The sequence below is a fragment of the Dipodomys spectabilis genome, unplaced genomic scaffold (assembly GCF_019054845.1).
Source record: "Dipodomys spectabilis isolate Male_0828 unplaced genomic scaffold, ASM1905484v1 ptg000162l, whole genome shotgun sequence".
Taxonomy (NCBI): Eukaryota; Metazoa; Chordata; class Mammalia; order Rodentia; family Heteromyidae; genus Dipodomys; species Dipodomys spectabilis.
Window position 1 is genome coordinate 2,199,423 of NW_024870839.1, and position 15,495 is coordinate 2,214,917.

General features: G+C 47.5%; 1 protein-coding gene across 1 annotated transcript in view; it reads left to right on the forward strand.

Moving 5' to 3' along the window:
- Nucleotides 1-10,211: 10,211 nt before the first annotated feature.
- Fgf2 (fibroblast growth factor 2) overlaps nt 10,212-15,495 on the forward strand; it is a 40,300-nt gene continuing 35,016 nt past the window's right edge. Inside the window, exon 1 of the mRNA XM_042693012.1 lies at nt 10,212-10,401. Within this exon, the coding sequence (XP_042548946.1) occupies nt 10,227-10,401 (175 nt within the window). The 5' untranslated portion in view covers nt 10,212-10,226. The remainder of the gene's footprint in view (nt 10,402-15,495) is intronic.

Below are 15,495 nucleotides of genomic sequence, written 5' to 3' on the forward strand. Positions count from 1 at the left end.
GGGCAGAACAAGAACGAGGTAATCTTGGCTGCTTGCTTTAAGAGTAAGGAAGAGACATTTCTTGTTTTGTTTTTCCCGGTCCTGGAGCTTGAACTCAGGGCCTAGGCACTGTCCCTGAGCTGCTTTTGCTCAAGGCTAGCACTCTACCACTTGAGCCACAGTGCCACTTCCAGCCTTTTCTGTTTATGTGGTGCTGAGGAATTGAATCCAGGGCTTCATGCATGCTACGCAAGCACTCTACGACTAAGACACCTTCCCAGCCTCATTTCTTGTTTGAAGGACAGCGTGCCTTCCACACAAGATGGTTCTCATTGAATCTTCTCTTTCTCCTGTGAAAGGATGATTGCAGCAGAGAATAGCTCAACTTCCAGGGCACAGAGGCCAAGCTGGGGCGCTTTTCCTAATTCACAGGCCCCAGCAAGAGCAGCGCAGTTCCCATGGCTGAGACCTCTCTGCAGCCTGTAAGCTCCCCATGGCTGAAGAGTTGGGCAGTGTGATAAGCTTCTCATAGCTTTGATGCTATGAGAAGAGTGAGGGGGACCCACACTTAACCACCATGGAAAAACTAAAGCATGCATCCAGTGAAAATGGAAGTTGCTGAAAGATAAAGATGAGATGTATGATACTGTCTATGCACACACACACACACACACACACACACCAACAGTAACCCTTGTCTGTTGCTACTTAAATGTATGGGAATTCGCAGAAGTCTGGAATGATACACACCAACCAGAAAAATGGTTTCACTTGAAGAGAAGAGAGGAATCACTGGAACTTGACGTGCAGCTGAAATGATATCCTTGCTCCTTCCCTCCCATTTTCTTTTCCTTCCTTCCTCCTTCCTTCTTTCCCACCATGTCACCTCCCTCCTCTACCCTCTTCCTTCAGCCTCCTTCCCACCTTCTCTGCACCCTCCTTCCCTTCTTACATCCTCCATCCTCAATCCTCCACCTCCATCCTTAACTGCCATCCTTTATCCTCTCTCCTTCCATCTTCCATCCTCCCCCTTGACCTTCCATCATCCCTCGAGCCTCAATTATCCACCCTCCAACCTCTAGACTCCATACTCCAGCAAGCTCTACCCTCCATCCTCCAACATCCATCCTCCAACACCCATCCTCCATCTCCCTTCTCCATCCTGTCTCCTACTCCAACCTCCATCTTATCTCTGTTCCTCTATCTTTCCATCCTCCCGTTTCCTCTCTCCTTCCACCCTCCCTCTGTCCTCCATCATCCATCCTCTTTCCATCCTCCACTGTTCATCCTCTATCCTCTTTCCTCATTATCTTCCTTCCTCATCTTTCCCTTTTTTCTCCATTTTTACATCCTTCCTATCCTTCATTCCTCCTTGTACCCTCTCCTTCTTTCCCTTTCTCTTTCCTTTCTTTCCTTCCTACTTCCTCTCTTTCTTACTTCCCTCCCTGTATTTCTTCCTTTTCCCCTTCTCTTGTTTGCCACCTCCCTCCCTCCTTTCATTCCTTCTGTTCAAATATCTTTTTAAGAGATACTATTGTGCCTGGTGCTGGTGGCTCATGCCTTTAATCCTATCTGCTGAGGAGTCTAAGACCCGAGAGTGCTGTTCAAAGCCAGCCTGGGCATGGAAAGTCCATGAGACTCTGATCTCTAGTTAACCACTAGAAAATGCAAAGTGGTGTTGTGGCTCAAAGTGGTAGAGCACTAGCCTTTAACAAAAAAGCTCAGGGACAGGGCCCAGGACCTGAGTTCAAAGCCCACGACCCAAAAAACAAAACAAAAAAACCCCACACTATTGTTTAAATAATAAAATCTAACAAAACAAACAAGTTGTCAACAAAACAGTAAAAGGAAACATAACTGGTATTTGAAAAAAAATCCCTTTGTGAATAAATATTTCATACCATATCCACATTTCGGGGAAGACTTTTGCTGATTATTATGAACAATGCTACAATGAACATTTGTATACATGTTTTTATAGGAACATAACATTTTCATCTCTCTTGGGTGGGCTCCTGGGAAGGGGTGGAATCGCTACCTCGTGCTGATGACTCTATGTTTACTTTTTTGAATTATTTTCTACAGAGGCTACGTCAATGTCTGACCTTCCCGATAACGTTAGAAGGTTTCAATTTTCCCACATTCTGGGAAACACTAGTTTGTTCATTTATTGTAGTTTTCTCAGTGTGTATGAGCTGGTATTATTTGTTTTGAGCTATACCTCTCTCCTGAAAAATGTCTAAGTACGTTTCCTGTATTTAATGATAATTCATGTTTCTTCTTTGTTTCTTCTTCCTCTTCTTCTTCCTCTTCCTCCTTATTTTCCTTCTCTTCCTCCTCCTTCTGATGGTGGTCGTGGGCTTGAACTCTGGGTCTGTCGCTGTCCCTGAGCTCTTTAATTCAAGGCAAGCTCTCTACCACTTGAGCCACAGTGCCACTTCCAGTTTTCTGGTGGTTAATTGGAGATAAGAGTCTCACAGACTTTCCTGCCTGAGCTGGCTCTGAACGGTGATCCTCAGATCTCAGCCTCCTCAGCAGCTAGGATTACAGGTGTGAGCCACCGGCAACTGGCTTCATGTTTCTTCTTTGCAGACTTATCTGTTTGAATCCTTCCTCTATTCCTAAAAAATGTGATCACTGTCTTTTTATTCTTGAATTATGAGTGTTCTGTACAGTGTGTATACTAGATTCTCATTGATAACTGATCCTCAAATAATTCTCTCATTTTGTGCTTGCCTTTTCACTTTTGTCTTATGCTTTGATTTTCATTGTTTGTTTGATTTTTCTTTCATTCTTTTTTCTGCCAGAGTTGGGGCTTGAACTCAGGGCTTTGGCTCTGTCCCTGAGCCTCTCTGTGTTCACAGCTAGCACTCTACCTCTTGAGTACCATTTTTGGCTTTTTCTGAATAGTTTATTGGAGATAAGAGTCTCGGAACTGGGCTGGGAAGGTGGCTCAGTGGTAGAGTGCTTGCCTTGCATGCATGGGGCCCTGGGTTCGATTCCTCAGCACCACATAAACAGAAAAAGCCGGAAGTGGCGCTGTGGCTCAAGCAGTAGAGCACTTGCCTTGAGCTGAAGAGCTGAGGGACAGTGCCTAGGCCCAGAGTTCAGGTCCACGACCAGCAAAAAAAAAAAAAAAAAAGAGTCTCGGAACTTTCCTGCCCCAGCTGGCTATGAACCATGATCCTCAGATCTCAGCTTCCTGAGTAGCTAGGATTATAGGTGTGAGCTGTTGGCATCTGGCTCTATGCATGTTTTTATCTTGACAAAATATGATCCATTACTTTTTCTTTTGTTCAGTGTGTCTTCAATGTCTTATCGAAGGAACAAATGCCTAATCCAAAGTCATAACAAGTTATATTTTCTTCTAAGAGTTATAATTTTAGCTTCTATATTTTGATGATCTACTTCCTATTTTGAATTAGTTTGTAAACGGTAAGGGGTAGGGACCCAGCACATTTTTTTATGTGTATATTTATCCCAACACCATTTGTGAAAATACTATTTTCTTCATTAAACAGGGTTAACACTCTTACTGAAAATCAGTGGACTTTAGTTGTCTAGAGTTACTTTTCGACTTCTAGTTTCATTCCATTAGTCTATGTATTTGTCATTAGGCTAGTAAGCTTTACAGTCATATTGTGAATCTCTAATTTTGTTCTTACTCGAGATTTTTTTTGTTTTTCTAGATTTCTAGTGTTTTCACATTTTAGATCACCTTGTCAGTTTCCTCAAAACAAGTCAGAATTTTGACAGAAATTGCATGAATCTGTAGGTCAACATGAAAGGAACAGGACGGGTACCGAAGGAGGGTTGCTGCTGGGTACCAGCTGTGCAGGAGTTTGTAAGTCAGTTCTAGTTGAAGACTGTGTGCCTTCTATAGTCATTGGCTAGTTTGTTTGCCTCATCAACCCTCAGGGGCCAGTTAGAGGCTCCACTCAAGTGAACACACCTGTGGCCAGCCACGTCAGGGCCACGGCCAGGCATTGTTCTGCCCATTTGGCTGGTCAGCAGGTCCAACGCACACCTCGTACCCATGCCACTGGTGGATCATATGCAGCACTCCTTGGGCAGCATAATGAGCCTGCAAACCAGCACTGTGGAGCTTCCACCAGGACCTCTGCCCTCATGCCTGCTTCTCTGTCATGCTTGCTCACTCCCCTCTGAAGGCCATCAGAGAACCAAGCCACCAAGGCATGCCAGCAAAACTCACACTGCTGTCAGATACTTGGGACTGGCACTAAAAGAGGGAACTAGAGTCATGGGGGAATAAAATCTGTCCTCAGCTGGGGTGCTGGTGGTTCATGCCTGTAATCCTAGCTTCTCAGCTAGATTCAAGCTCCAGGACCAGTACACACACACACACACACACACACACACACACACACACACGCACGCACGCATGCACACACGCACGCACACGCACACACACAATGTCCTTGCCTTTCCAACTCCAAAGACACTTAAACAATGAAAGGGGTTCCTGGGCCTGGGGACATGGTTGCCTTTACACCAGATGACCGAGGGCAGGTGACCAAAGACAGGCTGAAACTCACCTTCTAAGGTGTCAGTCTTCCATCAGCTCAGATCAGCTCCCCCTGCCAGCCTTGGTCCTAAGGACACAAGACCCCGCTAAGCATCTAAGCAAAGGACTGGACTTGTTTTTGAGGGGCAGCCACTGTCCTTGTAGATAGCACTGGCAGTGGCACCTCCAACATCTGAAGCCACTTACGGAGCTCACATATAGGACAAATGCCATGATAGCACTCTCATAGAACACTCACCGTTCAGCTGGGCACTAGTGGCTCACACTTGTTTTTTTTTTTTTTTTTTGTCTTTTCTTTTTTGGTACTGGGGATCGAACCCAGGACGTTGCACTTGCTAGGCAAGTGCTTTGCCACTGAGCTACATCCCAGCCCTAGTGGCTCACACTTGTAATCCCAGCTACTAGATCCTGGTTTGAAGCCAGCCTGAGCAGGAAAGTTCCTGAGACTCTTATCTCCAATTAATCACCAAAAAGATTGGAAATAGAGCAGTGGCTCAAGTGGTAGAGCATTATCCTTGAGCATAAAAGCTCAGGGACAGTTCCCAGGCGTACAAGTCCCAGGACTGATACAAAAAAATGCAGAGCTCATCCCTTACAAAGACACTGCCAACAAGCAAAGGAAGGGCTTCACTTACCTTGTCCTCCAGGCCCATGCAGCCCCTGGGAAAGGCACTTTGGGATTGAGAATAGGATGCCTGGTCATAAGGAGATTAAGCAGCAACTTTTCTAACTGAAGAGACAGTCGTGCACATAAAAGCCATCAGAGAAGAATGCATGAAACTTCAGGGGGCCACACGCTGACCAGTGGCTCAAACAAGAATACTTGAAGCCCCTTGAATCAGGGAAGACTCCACAAGGAAAAAGAGAAGCCAGACACCAATGGCTCACACCTGTAACCCTAGGAGGCTGAGATTCAGGGAACATAGTTTGAAACAGGAAAATCCATGAGATTCTTACCTCCAACTAAGCACCAAAAACAACAAAAGCCAGAAGTGGAGCTATGGCTCAAGTGGTAGAGCACTAGCCGTGACCAAAATAGCTCAGGAAGTGTCTGGGCTGTGAATTCAAGCCCTAGGACTGGGAGACAAACACACATCATCATTAATCCTTCCATCTGAGAAAGGAAAAGACTTCTCAAACAAGTACCTGGCTTTTCATAGTTATCATTTTTTAATTTTTGGAGATTGTCCAGCAGGAGGTAAGGAGCTGTGTCAGGAACCAAAAACAAACAAACAAATCAGTTCTCTCCTCAAGGAGAGAATTGCTCATCTGGGAATTCAGAGAACAAGAAGATGCCCTCGGACTTTACCCACATGGCCACATCAAGAGACAGCCAGTATCTGCTATTCTGGAGAACCTTGTGCCAGTGGGGTGCCCTTCCTTCACAGGATAGAGAAGGCCCCTGAGTGTCCAAACCCTGTTCACTGAGGTCATTACTCTGGATCACCCAGGAGTGTCCAGCCTGACCAGGGCCCTTCCTTGGGGCAGCCATTGCTTGCTCAAGGCACTGAGTTTGTCTGGAGAGCCTGGTCCTCTGCAAAGGCAGGCGGAGGACATCTCATTGTCACATACGTGCAGAACCTGGTGCTCAGGAAGCACTGTCTCTGGTCACAGTGCTCTCCAATTAATCTTCATTGTGATTTGTTTCTGATGACTTTGAATCTCTGGGAAGGTTAGCTTTCTTCAGAGTGCTTGGATTATTTCAAAGCATAAGCTTTTCAAAGGTAAAAATCATGACTTTGCTGAAGCAATAAATGAAGAACATTTATAGAGCAGCAATCTTGAATGAAAAAGCGAAAAGAAACCTCCCTGGCCTTGAGTTCAAGTCCCAGTGCTGGCACAAAAAAAAAACAAAAACCCAAGGTGAGGTGCGGTACATTTCAGCAAGCAAATGCCACCATCCCTGGGTTTCCTTGAGGGCTGGCTCCAGGGCTCCCGTGACACATCCCATGTAAATGCAGAAAATCAGTGTGCTGTGAACTCTAACGGATAAAGACAAAGACATGACATCTGCACACATCGTGTCACAGGGTGGTTTTTCTCCAAATAGTTTCAATCAGCAGATGGCTGACTCCATATATACCACCCCAGGTAAGAAGGAGACAATGCTGTTAGCATAAACTCTGGGCCAGTCTAGATTTCAATATATGGACAGTTTGCCATATACTTATTTCAGTTTTCTAAGCTAGGGTGGTGGTTCACACCTGTAATCCTCTAGCTACTCAGGAGGCTGAGATCTGAGGATCATGGTTCAAAGCCAGTCTGCACAGGAAAACCTGTGAGATTCTTATCTCCAATTAAACAAGAAAACCAGAAGTAGAGATGTGGCTCAACGAGGTAAAGTACTAGCCTTGAGCAGAAAAGCTCTGGGACAGCACCCAGGCACTGAGTTCAAGAGCCACGACCATTGAAAACAAAAATAACTTTGTGTGTATATGTACCAGTTCTGAGGCTTGAACTCAGGATTTGGGCCCTGTACCTGAGCATTACTGCTCAAGACTCAGATTATGTAATACATTAGTTGATTAATATATTATTAATATAATTTTGATTATAAATATATATAAATATGTAACATATAAATATAAATTATATTGATACAATGATATATTAATTTTGATGTATTTATTAAAATTAATGGATAGATTATGCAACTCATTAATGAGGGGACCAGTAAGACATTACACAGCTTGGACAAATTTTTCTTTTTTTTTTTTTTTGGGTCCGGTCGTGGGGCCTGAACTCTGGGCCTGGGCGCTGTCCCTCAGCTCTTCAGCTCAAGGCTAACGCTCTACCTCTTGAGCCACAGCGCCACTTCCAGCTTTTGTTTTTCTTTTTGCTTATGTGGTGCTGAGGAATCGAACCCAGGGCTTCATGCATGCAAGGCAAGTGCTCTACCACTGAGCCACTTTCCCAGCCCCCTGGACAAATTTTTCAAAGAACTATGAATATAAAAGCAGAAAGAAAACTTAAATGAATTTATAAGTCAATACAAAGCTGGCTAACAACATATGTGGGGTGGGAAAGAAATACCTTCGATTTTTTACATGACTCAGTTGCACAATGAATTATGAATTCATAATGAATTATTATGAGCTTACAGGAGTTATACAGTGATTCAAAGACACTAAAAAGCACAGAGAATCTGCACAATGCCATAATTGAAGGGGAGAAAAAAGATTTGCTATTCTCATGTTTTCTTTTGTCAAATATACTTTTCAATATTGTTTGTAGTTTTACAAACTAACTAGTGTTGTCCAACAGTTCTAAGCATACCTGTAGTAATTTTACATAGCTATTTTAGAATATGTTCCCATCTAGGAACATTTGAGGGCTTTAAGGGTTCTTTAAATTATCATATCTTTTAATAATTAGATTGACAATTTCTGTGATTTCTTCGGTAATGTGATAGCTATTTCCTCTTTTCCTTTATAATCTCTAGACCTTACAACCTAGTATCTTAAAAAACAGTGATTTTTTTTTTTTACCGTCTTACAAAATTATCTTGATCCTAATTATTCTTGTTGTTATTGCCAGTATTGGCGTTCACTTGTGCTCTCCCTGAGCTTTTTCACTCAAGGTTAGCCTTCGCACTGTACTACTTGAGCCACATCGCCGCTTCCTGCATGTTGCTAGTTTATTGACTATAAAGAGTCCAGTAATCTAGAATATTTGTGTGCCCCGGTGATTTCGAACCTGAGTCCTCAGCTCTCAGCCACCTCAGTAGCTAGGATTACAGGGCTGATCAGTATCCAGTTGATTTTTTTTTTTTTTTTTTTTGGTCAGTTGTGGGGCTTGAACTCTGGTCCTGGGCGCTGTCCCTGAGCTCTTCAGCTCAAGGCTAGCGCTCTACCACTTGAGCCACAGCACCACTTCCGTTTTTGGTTTTTGTTTTTGTTTAGGTTTTTTTTTTTTTTTTTTTTTTTTTGGTGGTTGGAGATAAGAGTCTCACAGGCTTTCCTGCCTTGGCTGGCTTTGAACCGTGATCTTCAGAAGTCAGCCTTCTGAGAAGCTAGGATTACAGGCGTGACCCACCAGGCTCACCTGTGTTTTAAATTGTCTCTTTATGGTTGCACAAATATTTGAGAATGTAAATAACTCGATGTTTAGTTGGTGCAGCTGAATCCTATGTACTTGTATCTAACCATGGGTACACACAGGAGTGTACAAGAATGTGTTGGGTTGGGGCTGGGAGGAATATGAGATACTATCTTAATGATCTCTTCTAGGGCTTAACGATGTTTTTATCTTGGATACCTAGATTTTTTTTTTTTTTTTTTGGTCAGTTGTGGGGCTTGAACTCAGGGCCTGGACACTTGGTCCCTGAACTTTTTAGCTCAAGGCTAGCTAGCATTCTACCACTTGAGCCCCAGCTCCACTTTGGGCCTTTGGGTGGTAATTGGAGATAACAATCTCAGGGACTTTCCTGCCCATCTGGCTTTGAACTACCATCCTCAGAACTCAGCCTCTCCAGTAGCTAGGATTGCAGGCACGAGCCTCCGGTGCCTGGTTTAACTTTAATTGTATAGTTTGGGCATTTGGGTTAATTTCTCTCTCTCCAAGAACAGCTGGGCTGCCCCGCGTGATGGTCCCCGGGAGGATCGGGGCTCAGCTCCGCTCAGCCCCAGCACGGGCGATCCGTGTAATTGGGCGCGGGCCGCACTCTGCGTGGTCAGAAGTTTTCGGCCCGGGAGTCCTGCTCCCCACGTCGCCCGGTCCTTTGGAGGTGAAGGTTTCTCTGCTCTCCGCGCTGGCGGGAGGGCGCGGGAGGCAGCTTCGGCTAAGCTTGTAGAAGTCGGGTTCCCGCACAGAGCCTCAGCAAGAAGGCGCAGTTTGGGGGGGGGGGGCGGCTCTGGGACGCAGGGGGGGTGGGGGGGTGGGAGGTGCGGGGGAGGGAGGCAGCCGAGGGGGGGGGGAAGGAGAGGGAGGAGAGGGAGGGCACGGGGCGGCGGGGCGCGGGGTGGAGCAGGGGGGCGGAGGCGCAGAGGGAGGGGGCGCAGAGGGAGGGGGCGCAGAGGGAGGGGGCGCAGAGGGAGGGGGCGCAGAGGGAGGGGGCGCAGAGGGAGGGGGCGCAGAGGGAGGGGCCGTGGGGCGCAGGAGGAGCAGACGGAGGGGGCGCAGAGGGAGTGGCCGTGGGCGCAGGGGGCGCAGAGGGAGGGGGTGCAGAGGGAGGGGGTGCAGGGGGAGTGGCCGTGGGCGCAGGGGGCGCAGAGGGAGTGGCCGTGGGGCGCAGGAGGAGCAGACGGAGGGGACGCCGGGGCAGCGGGACGCCGGGCAGCAGGGGGAGGAGGCGCGGGTGGAGCGGGGAACGCGGGGAGCTCCCTGGGCAGACGCCCCCCCTCCCCGCCGGGAGGCGTCTGCGCCTGCGCGCTGTGATCATATTTTCGGGGCAGACGCGGCCCCGAAACCCGGGCAGTGACCGGGGCGGCGCGGGGGACGCGGGGCGGCGATGGCGACGGCGACGTGAGGCGTCGAACCCGCTGCCGGGCACACGGAGCCGCTGCCGACCCCGGTCCTGCGTCGGGAGAGGCGAGGTCCCCGCTCTCCGTCCGGGCGGTGCGGGGTGTGGGGGCGCGGCTGCGCCCCGTGGGACGCGAGGCTGGGGGGCCGAGGCCGGGGCCGGGCCCCGGAGCGGGTGGGCGGCCGGGGCCGAGGCCGGGGCCGGGGAGCGGCGGCTGCGCGGCGGGGGCCCCGGGGACCCATGGCGGCCGGGGCCGTTACCTCGCTCTCCGCGCTGGCGGGGGACGCTGGCGACGCCTTCCCGCCCGGGAACTTCACGGACCCCAAGCAGCTGTATTGCAAGAACGGGGGCTTCTTCCTGCGCATCCACCCCGACGGCCGAGTGGACGGCGTCCGGGAGAAGAGCGACCCTCACGGTAAGTCCGGGCGCCCGGACGGCTTCGGGTCCCCCCACCCCGGCGGCGGACCACCTGGGCGCGCCCACCGTGGGAGGAGGAGGAGGGTGCCCGGGAGCGCAGCGGCCTTTCCGGGAAAAGGCGCGCGCTGAGCCCTGCCCCACCCCCCAGCCCTGCTCCCTGATTTTCCATCTTCTGCTCAATTGACAGCCAGAAGAAGCGCGAACAAAAGGGAGACAATTAGACAACTCCCCCCGGCCCTCGAGAATAAAACACAGACCTCGGGTCCCGCGTGAGCAGCGCGCAGTTCCCCGGAGGCCACCGGCTTTAGGAGGGGGTCACACCCACCTGGCTGCAGGCTAGACGATAAAATGAGAACTTCAGGGTTTACTTTTTGTAAAGAAGAAAGGAAAAAACCTAGAGACACTACCTGTGGTTATAGAAGTAACATTGGCTTAAATCCGTGGTGCTTAACTTTGGGGGGGGGGCATTCCACACCCCTCCCCCGAGTTTGTTGCAATGCAGATTGCAACTCCCCGGGAGTTTCTCAGTGTGTAGTTTTGTGGGGAGCGGTGATGGTTTGCATCGGTACCACGTTTCCGAGCTGGGGTCCGCCCCCGGAGCCTGCAGAAGTGAGGGGCGCGCTCCAGGCCTGCGCCTTTAGCACGCTAGGTGCGAGGTCAATGCCAGCGAGCCCGCTGCAAGGAGTTAAAACTGCTGTATCAAAAACTCTGCACGCTGCCTTTCCTATTTGAGTTCTAGAAGGGGAATCAGCCTGTATTTGTCTAAGAAAGATCCGAGGCAGGTAAACTGCCTGCCTACCTAGCCCCGGGCACAGGAAAAGTTGCTAGCTAAACAGGATTTCACCGAGGAATGCGAAATGCCCTTTCATATTTGTCTAGTTTTTTTTAAAAAAATGCATAACTTAATGTGTGTGTGTGTGTGTGTGTTCATTCAAAGCTGGTGCTCTACCGCTAGAGCCACAGCTCCATTTCTATTTGATGGTTAATTTAACATAAGAGGCTGGCCCTGGACTCTTTACTCAGCCGCCTGACTTAGCTAGGATTATAGGCTTGAGCTGCTGGTGCCCAGCTTTAAATTTGCTTTTAACTGGTTCACTTAGACATAAAATTTGGGCATTGAATGGGGCACATTGTTCCATACATGCATGTATAATAAAGTGTAGTGTTCAAATGAGTTGGAACATGTCTATCTTATTTCTCCTTCATGATAAAATCTTTCAAAATTCCTTTCTCCTAGTTCTTTGAGCCCCGTGCATTGTCTGTCATCCCAACTCTGTCACTCCTTAGGACTTCTTGCTCTTATTGAAACTATAGCTTAGTTTTTATTACTTTCAAGTTAGTCAGCAGCAAAAGAGCCAGGTCTTAATTTTTCTTCAGGCTTGCCATAATTAAAAAAATTACCAATGTGTAAATAGAAAAGATTTTTGTAACCAAATATCGGGGTTAATATGATTTCTCTATTCTGGCAATGAGTAGATTTCACAAACTTTGGCTTTGGAGTTAGCTCTGCAGTTGTCTGCTATGCTACCTCAGCATATTAGGACAAGTTACATAAAGGTCCCAATTAGTTTTATCCTTTTCTGGTATCACAAAAATATGTTTTATGGCTAAAGAACAGAATTATTATCTTCCTGAATAGTTCATGTTTGGAGCTTTACATAGTACTCTTTTTTTAATGCCCTGTTAGTTGCAGGATTTTTTTTAAAGCTACTTGTCTTATAATAAAACTATATGGAACCAAAAGCTGGTTGGTAGCTCATGCCTGTAATCCTAACTACTCAGAAGGCTGAGATCTCAGGATCATGGTTAGAAGCCAGCGGGGGCAGGAAAGTCCCTGAGATTCTCATCTCCAGTTAACCACCAAAAGCCAAAGTGGAGCTGTGATTCAAGTGGTAGAGTGCCAACCTTGAGCAGAAAAGCTAAGAAACAACACCTAGGCCCTGAGTTCAATCCGCAGTATGAGTGAACAAACAACAACAAAAACCATATGGAGGTGAGTGGGAGTGATTTTGAATGATGTCATTGCATACTATATTACCACCCTTGCAAAAGCAGCCATTAACTTTTTCCTTTTAACTCTGGATTGACTTCTCATTTCTGTGACCCTAGTTTGTTTTTGAGACAGAGTTTCGTTATAGCCCAGGCTGGCATCAAGGGGAGAGCATCCTGCCTGTCTCCAGAGGGCTGGATTAGTTGTCATCACCTGGGTGGGGGACAAGGATCCTTCTAATTGTCCTACAATGCACAGCATAGTCTTCCTACTCCAAAATGTTCTCACTTCAAATGCCATTAGTGCTAAAAATTGGCATCCGGGCAACTTTATCACTAACTAAAGGCAAGATATTAAAAATGAAGAGATGAAGCCAGGCACTGGTGACTCACATCTGTAATCCTAGCTACTCAGGAGGCTGAGATCTGAAGGTCGAGGTTCAAAGCCAGCCTGGGCAAGGAAAAGCCCATGAAACTCTTCTCTCCAAGGAACCACCAGAAAACGGGAAGTGGAGCTTTGGCTCAAAGTGGTAGAGCATTAGCCTTCAGAGGTTGCTCAGGTCCGAGTTCAAGCCCCACAACTGATAAAAATGAAGAGATGATTAATTACTCATCCAGAGTAGTTCAGCTAGAATTTTTCTTCTTGTAGTACTGGTGTTTGAACCCAGAGCCTCTCACTTTTGTGGCTTGCTTACTCATCTGGTGCTTTACCACTTGAGCCATGCCTCCAGCCCTGCTTCTTGATGTTTTTTTTTAGAGATGGAAATCTCTTGAATTTGTCTGCCTGGATTATCCCTGAATCTTAGTCCCATGGATCTTAGCCTAGTAACTACAGACTTAACTAAGTTTTTTTAAATTTTTTGGTCAGTCGTGGGGCTTGAACTGTGGGCCGGGGCACGGTCCCCGAGCTCTTCAGCTCAAGGCAAGCGCTTGAGCCATGGCACTATTTCTGGTTTTCTGGTGGTTCATTGGAGATAAGAGTCTGACGGACTTTTTCTGCCCTGGCTGTCTTTGAACTGTGATCCTTAGATCTCAGCCCTAAGCTTAGTTTTTGAAGGACACCTCTTATCACATCATAGACTGACAATAATACAAACCCAGAAGTGCCACAATTGGATCCTCTGTCCCCTGCAGTGAAGCATGAGTGGAGTTTGTCTTTCTCACATGTGGAAGATACACTAGGAGCTGACCAATCAGAGAAAGACTGATGAGAAAGAGATAAGGAGAATGGTGGCTGTGTACACTACGTAATTCTCCTTGACAGAACACATCCTAACACAAAACCAGTCAGCAAAGGGGAGGAATAAAGGCAGAATTAAATCAGCTTCCTCCACTAGTTTGGAAAGTTGTGAGAACCCCTGGCTTCTTCCATCAAACTCTTTTGTCCCATTGACTTGGCAACCTGCCTTTGGAACTGTATCCTTTAGCATAAGACTTTCTGCCCACTGTCTCCTAGGGGATAAAAGAAAATTCTGAAAGGCTGATTTTAGTCTCGATCAGATTGTACTATTCAGTCCGAGTAAAAGTGTCAGTGTGTTTTCTTCCCAAAAAACCAGCCAGAAACAATGGAATTTAGAGGAGTGCTTTGAAGACGTAGTCTAAATGGTGGGATTAAATGGTGGGTTAAATGGGATGTGGCTCAGGTACAGAAGAGGGAACCAGGATGTATACTATAGGTGGGAAGAGAACTTTCTGGAAGGGGATGTCAGAGAAGGGGGCTGAACACCAGCTTCTCAGGTGTTGCTACACACATGGGTATTCCCTTCAGCTATTTCGCTGAAAAGGGCCACACGTGGTGCTTCCTTATAGCCCTGTAAGATCAGTCTAAAAGCCAATACTAGAGGCTCACGCCTGTAATCCTAGCTACTCAGAAGGCTGAGAGCTGAGGATCATAGTTGGAAGCCAGCCAGAGCCGGAAAGTCCATCAGACTCTTTAATCAGCAAAACAAACAAACCAACAACCCAGAAGTAGAACTATGGTTGAAGGGGTAGAGGGCCAGTCATGAGCAGGAAAGCTAAAGGACAGCGTCCAGGTCCTGAGTTCAAGCCCCAGCACTGGCACAAAATACATAGAAGCAAGATGTTACGAGCCGCTGCAGGGTGTGCTGCTCAGCTTGTGGGCTAAGTGTGCACCGGCCAGCCTGCATTGATGTCCATGGGAATGGGAAAGCATCAAGAATGTCCTCCAACGAGTGAGCCATGTAAGACTTTCAAGGGAACGTTTTATCCCAGGCAGCACATTCGGCAGCATGGGATGGGGTAGGGGAAGGCAAATGTGAGCTGCATATGATCAGCCCAGATGTTGGTGTTAAATCTCTTCCAGATGCTCTTATTTAGGGAAAACCAAGGAAGAAGTGCTAAGACAACCCGTAGGTCATTGCTGGGGGGGGGGGGGGGGATGCTTTTCTGCTTGGTGAGGCTGAGCAACCCCTGATCTGGGGTGGGGTCCAGGTGTCTGGGGTCTTGTGCAGTGCTTCTGCCCGGGTTCCACCCCAAATACGGCCTTGTGGCTGAGTGCCATGGCTCACTCCTGTAATCTTAGCTACTCTGGAGGCCGATATCTGAGGATCATGGTTTAAAGACAGCCCGAGAAGACTCTTTATCCCAGCAAAAACTGGAAGTGGAGCTGTGGTTCAAGTGGTGGAGCTCCGGCCTTGAACAAAAATGCTCAGGGACAGTATCGAAGCCCTAAGTTCAAGCCCCAGGACTGGCACACACACACACACACAATTATATTATATATATAGGTATGTAGATAGATATGTATCTCTATAAAATATACAGATTTATATAATAAGTTGTGAAATTTGAAAAGAAGCTTCTCACCCTGTTTACAGGTCTCATGTTCTAGAATCTCAGAGATGTAATCAAGTGGCTGGGTTCATCTGTTGATTTGTTTTCCCGCTGAGCTCCTGGCTACTAGGCATCTTGCCTTCTGGTCTTACCCTCCCCTGGTCTCCCATTTGGTCATTGCACCCCAGGGCCCCTCTCCAGTATGGCCACCAAAGATCCAGCTCCTGGAAGACATTTTGTCAGTTCACCAGTGTCTTCCTGGCATTTGGGGAGAAAGCCATTTATCCCATGATACCAGATTCTCTTCCCT